The sequence below is a fragment of the Macrotis lagotis genome, chromosome 4, assembly GCF_037893015.1.
Source record: "Macrotis lagotis isolate mMagLag1 chromosome 4, bilby.v1.9.chrom.fasta, whole genome shotgun sequence".
Lineage (NCBI taxonomy): Eukaryota > Metazoa > Chordata > Mammalia > Peramelemorphia > Peramelidae > Macrotis > Macrotis lagotis.
In genome coordinates, this window is record NC_133661.1 from 174907413 (window position 1) to 174925338 (window position 17926).

Below are 17926 nucleotides of genomic sequence, written 5' to 3' on the forward strand. Positions count from 1 at the left end.
CTTCTCCTCATTGGCTTTGTGTACCTCTTTTGCCATTTGGCCTAGTCTGTTTTTTAAGGTGTTATTTTCTTCAGTGTTTTTGTGCCTCCTTTATCAAATTGTTAATTTGTTTTTCATGATTTTCTTTCATCACTCTTCCTAAATTCTGTTCACAATTTTTCCTCTACCTTTCTTATCTGATTTTCAAAATTCTTTTTGAGCTTTTCCATGTTCTGAAATCAATTCAACTTTTTCCTGGATGCTTTGGATGTAGGTGCTTTGACTTTGTTATTTTCCTCTGAGTGTGTGTTTTGATCTTCCTTATCACCTTAGTAACTTTTTAGAGTCAGATTTTTTTTTCTGCTGTTTGCTCCTTTTCCCAATCTATTACTTGATTTTACTTCTTTGTTAAAGTGAGACTTTGCTTTCAAGGTAGAGGGTGCCCTGTCCTAGACATCAGGGGTTTTGTGCAGCTGTTTTCAGAGATTCTTCTAAGGATCTCTAGGTTCTCAGTTCTTCTAAGGTAACATGATCTAAGGAGAAATGTATTTACTATTCTTCTGGCCTGTGCTCTGGTCTATGATTGTCCACAGGTACTCTTTCTTCCCTGGAACTGTGACAAGATTCCCTGCTCCACTGTAGCCACAAACTGTTGGGCTAGTGCTCCTTCTCACTATGGAACTGCCACCCAGGACTGTGACTCAGATTCGAGCACGGGCAAAGCAACAGAGACATACTGCCCAGTGCCAGCAAAGAGACCCATTATCTCCTTCTGACCAGTTATTTTGACCTCTTTAGCATCTTTGGTTTGAGAGCTCCAGAAACATTTGTTATTGCTGCTGATTCAGTGGGTCCCCAGGCCTGCTCCTGGTTTGCTCAGTGACCTTATTTCCTGTGCCTTTGTAGACTGAACCTTTGAAGCCAGCCCAGCTGGGCCTGTTACACTTTCATTTTGTCCTAACCTTGTATAGTTTGCATTTGTGTCCTAATCCTCATACAAATTGCACCCTGTACCATTCTTACATTGGGAACTGTTATTCCCCTGTACGTTACATCTGTTATACTTTTACTGGCTGCACATCAAGCTCAGATCTACACCAATAACAAGTCATTGGCTCTCCCAGGAGGAGAGAAATATCAGTCTGTCGTCACTTTTAGGGAGCCTTGTGGTCCATTCAAAATATTCCTGCACAATATTTTCATTTAGGTAAAGAAAAGTTTAAATGAACATCAAGGGAATACTTGACATAATGATAATGATAATAATAATAATAATCTGTCACACTTTCCCAATTCCTCTCCACCCCATCTCTCCCCCACCACACACAAACCTCCCAAAACTAGAATGTTTCTCTCCTTAACAGTTTGCTAGAATGCATTGTATGGATTTTTCTTTTATTCCCATTCCCCTCCATTTTGTATTTTATTTATCCATACAGAAGCCATATTCCTCCCAATACAATTTAAGTTACTTGAGGAAAGGAAGAGTCGGCTTCACTTTGAAGTGTCTTTATCTCCATTGCCTTCAATATCATTCCCTGGAATTGGTGGGCACTTAATACATGTTTCTTGAATTAGCATTTGTTGAATGAACTATTCTACCCTATCTACCAACAAAAATCTTAGTTCTTTTGCTGTTTCTGATTTAAACCCTTCTCTGGCCAAAGTTCAACCCTCACTTAACTCTGAAATAGTATTTTTGTTGAGACATTACATACCACATTAATAACTTCTCCTTTTCCCCTTCCCAGTTTCTCCTGAAACTAGTTCACCCAACATAGAGCATATATATCTTCTACCCTTTCTACTACAACAAGTTCTGCTACAACTTCATACTCTGTTACTGATCACTAATCTTAAGTAACCATTAACCAGATCAAGGGAAAAGAAGTAAATTCTGACCTGCCCTTCAGAATAGCATATTCCTACTAAACACCTATCTTATGGAATAGAAAGAAACAAAAAATAAATTCAATGATGCAAATATTATCAGAGGAAGTAAAAGGAGTCCAGAGCTAGAAATTAGGAGAGCTGTTTTTGATTACTAATTTTGCTATTAGTGTATAGAAAATTAATGCAACATATTTGACTTCTCTCTGCTTTAATTTCAACTATAAAATGAGGAGTGTTCTGGAAAGTAACATGAGACAACTAATACGAATTACTTTATTTGAAAAGCTAAAAACATTATTATTTACTTCAAATTTCATGAATTCATGATTTAATCAATATAGACATTCATTTCACCATTGTAGTTTTATAACCTCTCTGAACCTTCAAAGAAAGGTTCATGAAATGATGTGGTCAAAAAAAATCAGTAACCTAGTACAAAATTTCTTTTGGATCTGAACAAAATGCATTATAATCTTATTTTGTATTTCTTCTCCGATTAAATTTAACTCTGTTATTACAGGTCTAAATCCCCCAATAGGCATTAGTATTCAATGGAATCTTGGTTCATTAGAGGAAAACACAATCCATGGTAATATGAAAAGGATGTCAAAAACCAGAAGAGGATACCTTTCAGATAAAGAAATTGCAAGTATAAGTAAGTTATTATTCATGTAAATACTGAGATGAAATTTTCATCAGCAAACTCAAATACAGTTGTTTACTAGACAAGAATTAATAGTGATTACAATTATAAGACTTCAGAATGATAAGAAAAAGTAATTTTAAGGGGCTTTTGTTGTTTTTTTTTAAATATTTTTTTTTAGTTTTGCAAGGCTGTGAGGTTAAGTGACTTGCCCAAGGTCACACAGTTAGGTAATTAGTAAGTATCTGAGGCCAGATTTGAATTCAAGTCCTTCTGACTCCAGGACCAGTGCTCTATCCACTGCACCACCTAACTGCTCCCAATTTCAAGTTTCAAAGTGTTGCCTTTTACAAATTAATGTTCTTTTGCCCATTGTTTTACTGTCCTCTTTAAAAAAACTCACCTCTACCACTTATTCTCTTATATTCAACTCTTCCCTCACTAGGTCTTGATTGCAAAATTTGTGATGGGCTAAGACACATCAAATATATTTTCTCAGTCTTTTAAAAATTTAAAGAAAACATGAAAAAATATATAAATTTTTAATTATTTTATATATATATTTTTTTCTCATTCCAGAGACCTGCCTTTAGTGCTATTTAGAATTTTTCAGGAGTCTACTGGATTATTCAATTTAATTTCATGTTTAATATCCATTTGATAAAAAGTAAAAATGGAAAAGAATTCTAACTTAACACCTAAGAGTTATGGAAGAGTTTTAAATTACAAGGTTTTTAAAAAATGTTTTAATTCAAACAAAGCATATGAATTTTAATTTCTTTCAAACATACACTTTGTTAAAAAAATTATGGAAAAAAATAAACACCTGACAAAATTCATTTGATCTTTTAATGACTTTGAAGCATTTCAATAATAGTTTTTAATACCTGATGATAAAATATGGCTAAACTAACTCATTAATAGATGAAATTACCTAAGACACTTCAAAAAAATTCACCCATTTTGAAGACTGGTTGAAGCCAGAGAATATTTTGAAAACAAAGTTAATTATATCTTTGTCAAAGACCTTATAAATATGTAAGTTTCATTAGTTTTTTTTCAAGGCTAAAAATTTTCACTCAATTGGGAATAATTTGTAATTTGCTGATTATTGTGGCTAGAACATAATTGCTAAGCAATATTATTTTAAATCTGTTAGAAAAAGTGTTTGTAGACCAGGAATCTGTGTAAACTTGGGGGAAGCTTATTTAAAATGGTATATATTTCAGCTAATTATGATTCAACTTGGCATTTTGATAACAAATACATTTCTATAAACCATGAACATTTTGATACTATGTTGAGGTCCTATGTTTATATCCCTAACACTTACTAGTGTGTATTTGGATGTAGTATCTCTCAACCTCAGTTCCACCATTTATAAACTTAGGGGTTCAGAGTAGAGACCTCTGATTTCCCTTTAAGCTCTAAATCTATTATACTCTTATCATAATAGATGGGGAACTAATTGGACTTTCTGTCAGGAAGACCTGTGTTCAAGTTTTAGCTCTGACACATATTGGTTAGACCCTAGACAAATCACTTAATCTCTCAGTAATTGGTAAATTCAAAGTTTAAGTTATAGAGCAGTTTCAATTTTGTACTGATTGAGGGAATTTTCTCACTGGGAGTTTCTTTACTAGGGATTCCTTGTTGCAAAAAACTCACAGGTTCCTTCTCCAAGAAAAATAACTATGATTTCTATAAAATCGTTATTGTTCAGTTGTGTCTGATTTTTTATGGCTCCATTTGGGACTTTCTTGGCAAAGATACTGGAGTGACTTGCCATTTCCTTCTCAAAATCGTTTTACAGATGAGGAAACTGAGACAAACAAGTAAAGTAACTTGCTATAGATGGCACAGGTAATAAGTGTCTATAACTAGATTTGAACTCAGGAAGCTCAGTCTTCCTGGTTCCAAGCTCTGTGTTCTATTTAGTGCTAGCACATATAGAGTGAATAAGTTTGAAGACAGAGATGAAAACTAAGGACAACAAATTTTCATTGTTTTTTTAAAGATCTCTCTTTTTTTTTGTTTTTTGTTATGGGTTTTCTTTATACTTTCTGATGCCTGAAAAAATTCATGCTAAACTGTTCCCCATCCCTCAAGTAGATAGCTCTATATCTGCTGGGCCAGACACTATTTACCCATTTATTATTATTGTTCTTTAACTCCCTTTCAATGCTCATTGTGATAATTTTCCATCTTTTTTTCTATTTATGAGATCAAAGTTCTCCTGATAGTTGGTAAGGGAATAAGCACGTATATAGAATCTACCATGTGCCAGACACTGTGCTAAGCACTTTTTACAAATATTAACTCATTTGATCCTCACAACAACCCTACAAGTTGGTGTTATTAGTATCCCCATTTGAAAATTGAGGATGCTGAGGCAGAGGTCAAGGTCACAAAACTAGAAAGGATATGAGACTAGATTTGAATTCTAGTCTTCCTTAATTTAATTTGGCCCTGTACTCTATCCACATTGTACCACTTACTTATATATCTATAAAATGGGAGGGGTAGAGAAAGAATAGTTCATTTTGCACTTAAGTAAAAGGCAAAAACACCACTGGGAGTAAAAGTGAGCATCTATAGGAGAGGCTTGGCAATGTCTATGTTTTGTCTACTATATAATTTTGCATTAATTTATCAAAGTAAATCTTCATGTTTATCCACTATCAGTAATTTACACTTTAGTGTGAATGGGTTTGGGTTCAATTTGTTACTTCTTCCAAGAGTATTTGTATTTTGTATTTTAATTCTGTGGGATGAAAAGGTTTATCATCTGGCTAAAGGAAGCCATATATCAAGGAAACCCTAGAAGATTGTTTTGGGTTGGGAAAGCAGCTATCTCTTTACCTCTGAAATTATACTATCTTTCTTCCTAAGGTTAGACCTTAAAGTTCATTTTCCATAGGCTTTTCTTATTTACAATAAGATAGGGATCAGAATCATAGAGCCATAGAATTTCAGAGTTGGGAGGTACCTCAGTGGCCATCTAATCCAGCCCATGCTCAAAAAGGAAGACCTTGTTACCACATCCAAGAGAAGTGATCATCTAGCTTCTGCTTGAAGATTTCAAATGAAAAGAAACCCACCAACTCCTGATGAGCCCTTTCACTTGTGAATGGTTTAATTGTCAAGAAGTTTGTCCTAACATCATTTCAGTTTGCCTTTTTTCAACTTCCTTTTGGTTCTACACCTAAGGGGAAAAAAGACAAAGCATTATATCACTTGTTTCTGGTTTCTTTGAAAAGAGAACAAAAGTTGATATCCAAGAGAAGTAAGGAAATAGTAATAGAGCTTAAAGAAAACATGAGATAGGGCAACTAGGTGGCACAATGGATAGAGCACCAGCCCTGGTGGTCAGGAGGAACTGAGTTCAAATTTGACCTCAGACACTTAATAATTACTTAGCTATATGCTTGGACAAGTCACTTAACCCCATTATCTTGCAAAAAAACAAAAAATATGAGATGTTCAGATTTAGAGAATCCACCCTGGGTGTTCACATGGACTGTTGTGCCCAACTTGTGGTAGAGATTCCAACTTCATAATGGTCTAATCAGCCATAGGCAGACACATGTAAGATTCTAACAAACTGCTATGTCATTTTGGTCCTCTTTAGTAATTTAGAGTATTTCATTGAATGATTTTAAAAAAAACATTATTCTAAGAAGGGGTCTATAGGCTTCACCAGATTGTTAGAAGGGTCCAGGACAAAGAACCCCACTCTAGAATGCTGAAAACATAATTTGTTCTTACCATCTTAAGTGTTCATCATCAATTAAAGGCAGATTTTCTCTAGAATTAAAAGAACTTTTTGTTTTTGTTTTTGTTTTTAATGAAATAAACAGACAGTGGATAGTTAAAATCTGCCTTCTAAACAAAAAGGCAAAATATCTCCCTTTTTAGGATTGGAATGTAAGCAATTATAGAATTTCGGTATCTGGAATGCCTCAGGATTTACAAGCCAGCTCCCCACCAGCCAGTGTATTATTAAATTATTTACAAGACTGAACTTTTTAAAGCTCATTTCTTTTATTGTAGTCTATTACCACATTAAGACTTTTAAGATTAGAATTTATTTTAAGACTAAAATACTTTGTATTTTGCTAAGTATAGTTTTTAAAATTCTTTGTTTTTAGCTTTATCATCAAGAGAGTTTTGAGTAAAAACCAGACAAAATCAGACAAAAAAAATTTCCAGATACTTTTTTAACATTTTAAACCATAAATCAGATAGATATGTTTATTAGCAAACTCAGTTATCAAATTTTTATATATACAGATGTGATTAGGAAGTACAAAAGCTATAGAAGATATAATCACTTCTCTCAAAAAAACCTTTAATCTAGTAAGACATATATTGAAATAAATTGTTCTGTTAAATTAATGCTCAAGTTAAGTTAATTTTCATCCAATGAAGTATGTCAATTGACATATTTCAGGGATATTTCAAGGGAGTGGCAAAAATAATCAAGACTGGTTTTTATTTTTAACCTTTAGATTCTGTTTCCCAAACTTCTTTTCACATTCTACAGTATCTCTAACATTCCAATGATTTATATCACCATCAATATGGGAATTTCCTCCATCTATGCCCATCCTATCATCATGTCTGCTTATCATGTATAACTATATGTCTTTTCATAATTTCCCCATAGATGATCCACTCAGAGTGCTGGAGAAAAGATGGTACTCTGATTCAAGGAGAAACTTGGGTATATTAAAGATTTTTTTTAAATACCCAAAGGTAATCTAGTCTCTCTTCCTCCTTTTCAACTTTGGGTCTTTATTGTCTGTTTGTAGTATCTGCCCAAGACACATATACTGATGGATGAGCTCTTTAATTTGTCCATCCATCTGTATTTGATTCGGTAGAGCAAAACACTACCTTAAAGGAACTCCCCATCAAGATAGTCTACCAAGTATATGTCAAAATTATACAAAATTTCTTAACAGATCATAGCAAAAAAAACCTTGTTCTATGTATCCTCTGACCATTGGTATCAAGTAAGGCATAAAATAGGGAGATGTGTTAACCAAAGATTTTCAGAAGAAGATTCAGTGAGAAATGCCTGAAAAGAGGGATTCACCCTATTGATTATGAGGTTCTCCAGATTTTCATGTTTTGCATGCCATTGTGCTGAATGCATCAAACTCTGGAATATTCTAGATCCTCCTAAATGGAAACTGTCATTACTTTAAAGAGATTGACCTAAATAGTCACAAGATCTACAACAATGTAAAAAATTTCTACTTTGCCATGGAACTGTGAAACAGTATGCAGAGGAGTGAATAGTTGTGTCCTGAATCCATACCTGAAACTTGATTCTGGGCTACAACTGGAAATTGAGTTCACATTGTATAGATATATTCATCAGTTCTAATCTAAAGCAGATTTGGCAAGTCTGACCTGACCCTGGTTCATCCTTTGTGTGAAAGACTTGGGGGAAACTGTGATAAACCAAGAATAAATTCTAGTCTAGAATGATAATGATTAGATGTTTGAACAGAGATTATTTGAAACCTGTCCTAGAGAGTGGACCAGAATCCTTTAGTCATTCCCCAGAATTTATCTTGACTCTTTGGCATCTGTTTGATTCAGAATGCCTAAACTTCCTGAACTTTCCTCAGAAGTTCTCTCTCTTTTTTTAACTTTTTTTAATTAAAAAAATTTTTTTCTAGGCTATGGGGTTAAGTGACTTGCCCAACATCACACAACTAGGTAATTATTAAGTGTCTGAGGTCACATTTGAACTCAAGTCCTTTGACTCTAGGGCCAGTGCTCTATTCACTGCACCAACTAGCTTCCCCCAGAAGTTCTCTCTCTCTTTTTTTAAAGAGTATAATTCCTGAATTTATATAATTGATATTGACTGTTTGACTTAGGGCAAGTTATTTAACTTTATATCTATGTTTGTTTCATACTTCCCTATTAGACTATAAATTTAATGATGTCAGGAGAGATACCTTATCTAAAAATTTTCCCCCCTACTTTCTAACATTGAGAACTACAAGTATGTTTAATCTGAATGCTTCAATGTTAAACATTTTTTCATTTATTAACTCTCCAGTGTTAATGTTTAGATTAGATTTCTTGAATTACTTGGATCTCACTAAGGAAACTTAGTAGAATTCATGGGTTGAATTCATATTGTTTCATGGAAAAACATGTCCTCTTTAAATGACATATTTAAAATCACATCATCATTAGGAATCCCTTTATTTAAACTTAATATGAGTTATCTTCCGCTCTGAAAAAAAATTATTTGCAGACAATTTTTAGCTTCTCTATTTTAACATCTCTCTTGAGGTGATTCCTTAGCAAATCATTGAACAAAATTGTCTTTGTAGCTATCACATCTTATATAATTTTATTGTATGTGTGAAAGATACTTTCTCTATAGAAAGTCATCTAGGTAACATTTTGCTCTATGCTATGTTTAAATCAGCAAGCAATAAACAGTCTTTATATTCTTCTTCTCTATTAAACTGATATGCACCTTTAAAATATATACTCCTTCAGAAAAATCTGCTAGAACTTGCCTTTCTACTTTTGTGTGTCTTCATTGAAAATTCTTTTAATTCAGGCATAGATAATTTTTATAAATATTTTGAGTGGGGTTGTGGGTTGGAAAATTACCCATTTCTCATTTTCACTAGTACTATAATTTGTCATTTTTGTAAGGCTTTGGGAGTTCACTCCTCCTTCAGATAACTTAAGAACTGCTTTCAAATTTTCACTTTCAACAAATTTTTTATCTATGTATGTATATTTAAATGTATGTATGTATGTATGTATGTATGTATGTGTATATATATGGTCAGGACTTGCCATTCTTTCCAACTTCATTTTCCTTAAATATCATTTCTACTTCTTTATAGCATTGGATACAGAGGTGGTTAAAGTCACAAGATCATAGATTTAAAATTGAAAGGAATCTTTTAGACAACAGCATCCAACTCCTTTATTTAACAGGTGAGAGCACCCAGGTGCAGATATTAAATTACTTGCGCAGGATTACCCAACTAGTAAATTGTCTGAGGTAAGATTCAAAATAATATCCTTCTGATTCCAAGTTCAGCTGTCTATGTCATGACTTATCATTACTGTAGAAGAGAATACATCATCACCATGAAAGCCCTTTCAGATTGTTCAATTCCATTGTATTTTGTTGTCTTTTGTCTTTCGTTGGTTATTGATCATTACTAGTGCTTTCCAACTCATCTTGGAGACAATATTTATGAGAGAGAGAGAGAGAGAGAGAGAGAGAGAGAGAGAGAGAGAGAGAGAGAGATTTTAGCTGAGAGCCCTTTGACTTTTTTATTCTGTGATCCCCTATTATATTTTCCCAAAAGCATTTTTCTATTTTCTTCTTTTGTCCACTTTTGCATGAGGTACATAAAAAATGGAAGGACCATAGATATAGAGCTGGCAGGGACCTCAAAGCCCACCTAGAATAACTTTCATATGTTAAAATTGAGAAAACTGAGTCTCAATTTCTTGCCCAAGGAAATATAGGTATTAAGTGGCAGAGTTAGAATGTGAACTTAATTCATCTGATCTTCAGATTTCATGCACTTTTCATTGTACCACAGTACTTCCAAATTGTCAAAGTGTATTTTGGATGACTTTGATAATTTTTATCACTATGTCTTCATTCTCTTCAATGGGTGGTATAGATATGCTACAATTATGTTCATGTTGATCTGATTTATTATGACTATTGTGAATATTGCATTATAATTATAATTGCAAGGTAAGATGACCTAAAATCTCATGAAATAACAGAACTAATTCCATTGATTTGTTTATTGCCTCTTTAAGAAAACCTTATGAGCTTTGATAATATCAACTGAGTAATTAAAAATAAACCTGCTCATAGTTAGAAAGGCCTCATGATGTAAACCAGGTCAAATGACATAAGAGAATTAAAGTCAAAATATTATTCATTTAATTTCCCAGAGAACTATATGTATAAGGTGAGATAGATAATTTAGATGTGCAAGCATGGTTTTATACATTAATCCCAGGAAAATACATGGAACTGTTATATCAGAATTATTTGTTAACCCTGCTTAAAATATCTAAAATGTATTTTGATATGACAAAATATAAAATAAATTGTGTGATAATTTATTATGTCTAACAATATTTTCATTCATACCAATTAAATCTGAAATTTCTTAAGATTGTAAAAATTATAAACTATAATGAGAATACTTGGAATGGAAGACTTATCATTGCAATTTCCTTCTTTCTATTGGTGATATGCTTATGCCTACCATGAAGATAATTAGCCAATAATATAAGATAACAATTCAAACAGAAGAAAATTATAGTGGATTCTTAATCTTCGTAATATTCTCAAGTGACATATATAGCTTTTAACAATGTCTCTGATTTTTTTTGTCTAATTCTAATTTTAATTTTGTCAGTGAGAATTTCAGGTCAAAATAGAATCATGTAATATTCAATCTAGAAGGAGCATTGGAAATCATCTATTCTAAATCCCTTCAGTTTAAAGATTTAAAAATTGAGCCTTAGAAGGTTAAGTGATTTACCTAAGGTTATATAGATAGCAGTGGTAGGATTCACTGAGTTTGCATAGGTTTGGCAGAAGTGATACCTAATATTTTTTGAGTTCAGCAAACCAGTTGCTAAAATGGCACTTGTAATCAGGGTTCTCTCTCTAAGGTGGGTACCTGAGCAGCTGCCAAATGTGGAAATCACAAATTTACATTCCTTACTCTTTTTTAATGTTCATCTGTGCAACAGCATTTTCTAAGTACCTGTAGTAATGTCCATTCTGTCCATAGGTGAACAAAATTCATGAAACTATGCTTGTAATACTTATTTATTCATTTCTTAAAACTCGTTATACCTTTGATGAAATACTACATTTTCCCTCATTGTTATTACTTCAGTGAACAAACATATAACATAAAGAGAAAAAGTGCCAAACAACCAGGGGTTGACAAGCTGTCATTTGTTTCTACTTTGTGTTAGTCCCAATATTCCCCCCAAGATATTATGAGTGCACTGTGTTCCCTGAATTGTGAAGCCATTAGGAATTTAGGACACAATGAACTAAAATAGATTTTAAGGGTTATCTTATCACCCATTTCAGAAGCCATGAAAATAGAAGGGAAAAAAAGGTTAGACTAGGGAGAATGGGTTTTGGTTCTGTGTATATTCCAACATTGACTTCTGTGGTCATGTGACTGCTTTTGCTCCATAAGGATATGCTTGCTTACTGTGAGTAATATAACATAATCTAGTTTTGTGTTCTTCTTGTATTTTTCTTATCTGAGTATTAAATGCATGAAATATTAAACTACCTTTTGGTATATCTTTTTGTATACTTCAAACAGTCATTAGGACAGAAATCTGATTGTTAATTTATTTGAATTCCACCACTGATATCTAGATACTGACTATAAAATTCTAGTCTCTTAATTAGTTCATTGCCATTTCAAGCAAGTTGGGACCCAGGAGGATGGCTCTTTGGGCAGTCATTGTTCAGGTAGGGGTTTGTGGTATCCCTAAAGTTCTATCACTTGGATAGTCACATATTCCACTTAGGTGTTGGTCTTGCTCTGGGCACTACCTCCATAATGGATTTGAGAACTTTATGTGGGGCATTGAAAATTCTACTTTTATAAGAAGGGGTCTTTTATTTCTATGGGCCACCTCTAAGTCTCTTATGAAATTTGAAGACACATATTGGAGATTTGGGGGGGTTGGAGCTATGTCTTTGTTATTAAAATAGGTTATTCTTCATTCTCAAACTTTGAATTAATGATTACTTCTAAAACCTAACTTCTTTTATCTGCTGTGATTTCGACTGAACTATCCAACTTCATTGGCAAGAGTATGTGGCAAAATATTTTTCACATTTTTGTCTTGTTCCCTGTGAGACATCCATTGTAGGAATTGCTGCAGGCTGTCATTTTTGTCTGCCATCCAGTGTTTGCTGGCATGAGTGTTGTGTACTAGACTTGGTGTCTGGTCATGGGGGGGGGGGGGGGGGGAACATGCAGTTGAGCCAGACCGTTTTGTTATTCCTTTAGAATTAAAAGCATATGAAACAGATGCAACTTAATAACTTTTTTATAAATAACATAAACTTAAATAACTTAAAACAATAATGTTCAAATACAACTTAAGATAAAGTTTAATGCTGGTAACAACAGAAAAAAGCATGAGTAACGGTGAGAACAATATTCAAAAAGCCATATGCCCTAGCAGGTATTATACAAAAGATAGATTATGTTACATAAAAAAACCTAATGATGTCTGAATTTTAATTTTTTGAGTTTATAATATGCTACTTTGTAGAAAGTGAGATGAAGTACATTGGTATTATTACTGTTATGGTTTATATACAAGATTGTGAAACAACCTCTAAGAAATACCCTTTTAAATTGAGCAGCATTACTGTTTGTATTCATACATATGAGCACTTTTTCCTATTGGTACGATCTTTATTTTTCAAACTAGGTTTTTGATTCAGTACTGCAATGTTAAGACCATTTGGGGTGGGATAGGGGCTTCAGATTTCTTTAGTGGAAAACATCTCAAACCTTGCTCAACTTCCACAGGTAGCATTGACTTGATGATCTGACAAATCATTCCAGCAGCCTCTAAGTCCAACATATTTTACATAACACCCTCTGCTTTTTAATTATTATAGCAGCCATTTTTAATAAGCAGATAGAGATTTTTTTAAATAATAATCATCAGACAATCAAGTCGCAACTTACTCTTAAGGGTAAATTAACTTAAGAAAGAAATGTTACTCTTACTTATGATTGTACAACTTAGTTTAAAATTTTTTACAACTTTTAGTTACTAAATCTGATTTTGTGTATAATTTCAAATCTTTCTTTTAATGCAGTCTCTTAAAATAAACATAAACGTGCAAGTCCAGCTTGTTCAGTTTTTGTTTTTGTTTTTTCAGTAGTTTTCCAGCCTTTCTTAATTACTTTTTACAAGTCTACTTAAAGAAATCTTCCTGCTGGAACTGGTTCCTTTTGTCCTGTATAGAGTTAGGTGATTGCTATAGGAAGAAAATGAGCTGTTTTTTGTTCTTTCTTCGTCTTTTTGCCCTTCACAGGGGACCCTTTCTGATTTATTGCAACAAACATTTCTCTTCCACTGTGTGTCCATTTTGCTGAAGCATATGTGTTGTAATGATTTTCTTGGATGAATTCTCTGAAGTTACAATCTTCATTGCAGACTTTCTGTTTAAAAAAAAGCATAATGAATACTTTATATAATGAGAAGAGGCATAAATAGTAGATATCAGATAGAAGGAAAATGCATAAAAACTCATGTTTAAAGGTGAGGAGTTGTCTGATCTGGAAAATGATGTTGACTGTCAAGTAAATCAGCTCGTGAAATAAATACTTAGATCAGATGACCTGGTTGAAATTTTACTTTTTCCTTATGTAGTAGACTTACATATTTGATGTCTATTTAAAATAGTCAACATCAATAAACATCTAGCAACAGTTCTATGAGAGGGTGACCTATTGTGTCATGTGGTAATGTTTATTGAAAGGAATAAGACCATTCCCCTCATCTACCTAGAGAAAATTTGGTGTCAAGATCATTGTTCATGATATTCTATAGTACAGTAGATTATCATCCTCCCACTACTATACAATTATATGATATTGTTTATCCAAAAAGCTCTCTATTGATATTTCATTTGACCATCAGATATTGGAGACAATAAAAATCTAATTTCCATTTTATAAATGAAAAATAGAGGCTTAAGTCATTATTTAGTGAATATTTCAGAGGCAGCCTGTGAGAGAGCTGGAACTCTAGGGATTTCTGACTATGAAGTTAATCCTCTTTTCACTGAACCACACTGCCTTTTTATAATTCACATGGTAATAGAGATTTTTCATAGGCCTATGAATTTGTTTCTTAAGCCCATAGCTTACAAATCATTGCTGAGAAATGAACTCAAAGATTTTCAGATAGAGACGATCCTAAAGGTCAAATGGACCAACCCCCTTCACCTCCAATTTTATAAATGAAGACACCAAAGTCCAGATTGTTTAAGAGATTGCCCAAGATCACCAAGATAGAATGAAACTGAGCTTAGATTCAACCAAAGTACTCAGACTCCACATTAAGTGCTCTTTGGGGCAATTCTATGTCAAATTTTACTCTTATGTAAGCTAAATCAGGGTTGTTGTTTGTTTTGCTTTTGCTTTTATCGAGAGCTGATATTATATTTTAGGTTTTATTTGGGGGGTATTTGGGGGGGTGCAAATGCCAAATTTTTCTTTTTTATTTTTTTAATTTATGGAATAAAATAAGCATTTCCATAACCCAGTCAATAAAAAAGATGATTGCACATAAAACTGCAAGTCCACTATGCACAGCTTGCTATTCCTTTCAAAAATGCACTATTACAGATATCATACATACCTTTGCATAGAGTTTTCCTTCTTTATCCATTGCTAGAAAGTATTCACTTTCCACCCCTTTGATTGCCACTACTCCAACTGCCACTGTTCTGATCTCCATAATATCTGCAATGAATCACAGAAAGATCTGTAAGCTCTTCATTTAGTTTTGCAGTCTAGCCATGAAAGGCTACTTGTTCTTAACCATTTCAGTTTCATTTAAAAACTGTTAAAATAATTAGGACAGTTTTTATTAAATCCATATCCCCCTATTCCCACACACAAGAAACCAGTGTAACCTTTGTAATTACAGGTGGAGTGCAGACTTCTTCATGTTTTCTTCATTTAAAAAAGGATACCTGTGAACCTACAATTTCATTTATGTATATACTTGTTTCTAGAAATTAATGTGTGTATGTGTTATAGCTAGCATCCCTTACTACCGAAGTCATGTTAACCTTTGATGTTTTAAACAATAATTGGAAGCAGAATCTATTTGAGGCATATGAAGTTGAGCAAAGATGCCAATTAGAGCATTTTTTATTTATTTTCCTTGTCACCTTTTTGGAAAAAAAATATACTTTAAGGAGGTGTAAATGATGGAAAACATAACAGAGTAACTTAAAAAGAAAAGGTCTAAAAATAGGAAATAGGCAAAGATGAAAAGTCCAAAGAAGGAAAAAGAATGTATTATACAATCTACTTTTCTCTCCTAAGTTTCCACATATTTATTGTATGTTGAGTTATTTTGTGGATTATTTAGAAAGTTAGGTGACTGCTTCCTTGGAGGAAGTGAAAGGAAGCAGAGAAATTTTGAAGGACAGGTGTTGCTTAGAAAAACAACAAATGAGTTGTAAAAACAGTCCAACTCTACAAATAAAAAATAAAGTTTAACCTTTCTCCTTTTCCCTGTACAGCACACAAATAGTTCACTAGTAGGTCATTTTGAAATTGATATATTAACTAGTAGAAGGAGAGATGAGGAAAACAAATTTGTTGGATCTGATTATTCATCATGGTATAATTCATTATAATCGGATAAATAAGATATTTCTTATTTCTATTTTTTTTTAGAGTTTCACCTGGGCTATGAAAATGACTTCATAAATATATAGAACCTTTAATTTTAATGGTATTTGATATATTTTGCATGATTGGAGATTAAAACATTATTTTGTCCTTCCTATCTTCCCAGAAGATAAAGGGATAATGAATTCAGAGAGAGGGCACATTCCAAACACAGCTCTGGAAGAGGTTTAAAGGCAAGAGTGGAACAAAAAAACCAAAAAAACATAGAACAGTTAATCTCATCAAACCTTTACCTCCCTTTATTTGCTATTTATATTTAGTCTTCTGTCTTGCTTCAGCATATACATTTATTTTGGTATAATCTTCAGATTTCAAAGTGAAATAATAGTATATTCAAAAAATCACCCTTTTAAAACTACCATGGCCCAATGAGCTCACTCAAAAGCACATCTGTAAGAGCTGAGCTCTTAAGGCCCCTTCTCTTGGGAAATGTCACCACAACAAAATCTGACACTCTAAACTCCTGAGTTTCTTACTTTAACCAAGATGGAAAAATGCAGTTTTCCCATAGTCTTGGTTGGTTTATGGATTTTTTAAAAAAATCTCTGTACTATAGTTGGATTTTTAAAATCCCTATTCTCTAATTAGATTTTTATCCATATGTTCATTCTACCTTTAAAATGTGGTAGTATGATGAAGAAGGGGTGGCTTTATTTTATCTTTTACTCAAATCCAGTCCAGGCATCAGATTTCAATGAAAATGAAATGTAGACTTTAGGATATATCGTTTTTCAGTATATTTGGAGGCTTATATCCCCATACAACATTTCAGGTATATGCCAAATACTGAATATAGTCATTAATAGACTGAAGTAATTCAATGTACTGTATATTTATAATTAGACCCAGTTCTCCCCCTTCTATCACCACACTGAACAGCTACATACTTCTAAAGGCATTAAGGGAGGGGCGTCTAGGTGGCATAGTGGATAAAGCACCAGCCCTGGAGTCAGGAGTACCTGGGTTCAAATCCAGTCTCAGATACTTAATACACCTAGCTGTGTGGCCTTGGGCAAGCCACTTAACCCCGTTTGCCTTGCAAAAACCTATAAAGGAAATCAATCTCATATTCCACTAATGCTCCTGGCCTTATGCCAGTTGACCATAGAGTTTACCTTACTTTATTTGTGTCTTATATCCTTTGACAGTCTGGTGATACTTATTAATATCCTCCTCCTGATGAATGACTACCTCTCCCAGAAAACTTCAGAAAACTCTGAGTTGTCCTTCATTCTCTTCTCTTCAACCACAACATTTTTATCATTAAGTTCTGCTGATTCCCTATACTCCCCCTCTGGTTCTGGAGCCACAAACTATGATTGAATCAACTCTGCCATTGCTACTAATTGGGATGTGTGTCAATATGTTGTTATTGTTCAGTCATGTCCAATTCTTTGTCACCTCATTTGGGATTTTCTTGGCCAAGATCATTTTCTTCTTCAGCACATTTTACAGATGAAGAAACTGAGGCAAACAAGATTAAGGGATTTGCCTAGGGTCACACAGCTTATTAAGTGTCTGAGTATTGATTTGAACTCAGTTCTTGATTCTTGGTTGGGAGTTCTATCCACTGTGTTCCTTACCTGTCTCATCAATCAATGTATTCCCTGTGATCCTACTCAGAATTCCTATAACTATTTGGACCTAAGTCTCCCTTCCTCCATGTATATTGTCTCTCTCCTCCTTTAATTATAATGTAAATTCTTTGAGAGCAAAGGCTATTGCTTTCATATTTGAATTTCTAGAGTTTGGCATGTAACAAGTGATTAAATATGAATGAAATATGAATTTGTGAATAGAACACATTCATTATTTTTCTGGCCTTCAACAGCACATTGAATTATTCAACAGTGATCAAGGAAAGAACACAATATCATAGAATAGC

At 33.4% G+C, this 17926-nt stretch overlaps 2 protein-coding genes across 2 annotated transcripts in view; one reads left to right on the plus strand and one right to left on the minus strand.

The window, feature by feature from the left end:
- The window catches only part of FAM227B (family with sequence similarity 227 member B), a 340736-nt gene that overhangs the window by 76530 nt on the left and 246280 nt on the right, over nucleotides 1–17926 (plus strand). Inside the window, exon 10 of the mRNA XM_074236228.1 lies at nucleotides 2393–2527. Within this exon, the coding sequence (XP_074092329.1) occupies nucleotides 2393–2527 (135 nt within the window). The remainder of the gene's footprint in view (nucleotides 1–2392; nucleotides 2528–17926) is intronic.
- The window catches only part of FGF7 (fibroblast growth factor 7), a 73489-nt gene continuing 66436 nt past the window's right edge, over nucleotides 10874–17926 (minus strand). The window contains exons 3-4 of the mRNA XM_074234718.1: nucleotides 14975–15078; nucleotides 10874–13770 (exon numbers count right to left, since the gene is read on the minus strand). Of these exons, the coding sequence (XP_074090819.1) occupies nucleotides 13576–13770; nucleotides 14975–15078 (299 nt within the window). The 3' untranslated portion in view covers nucleotides 10874–13575. The remainder of the gene's footprint in view (nucleotides 13771–14974; nucleotides 15079–17926) is intronic.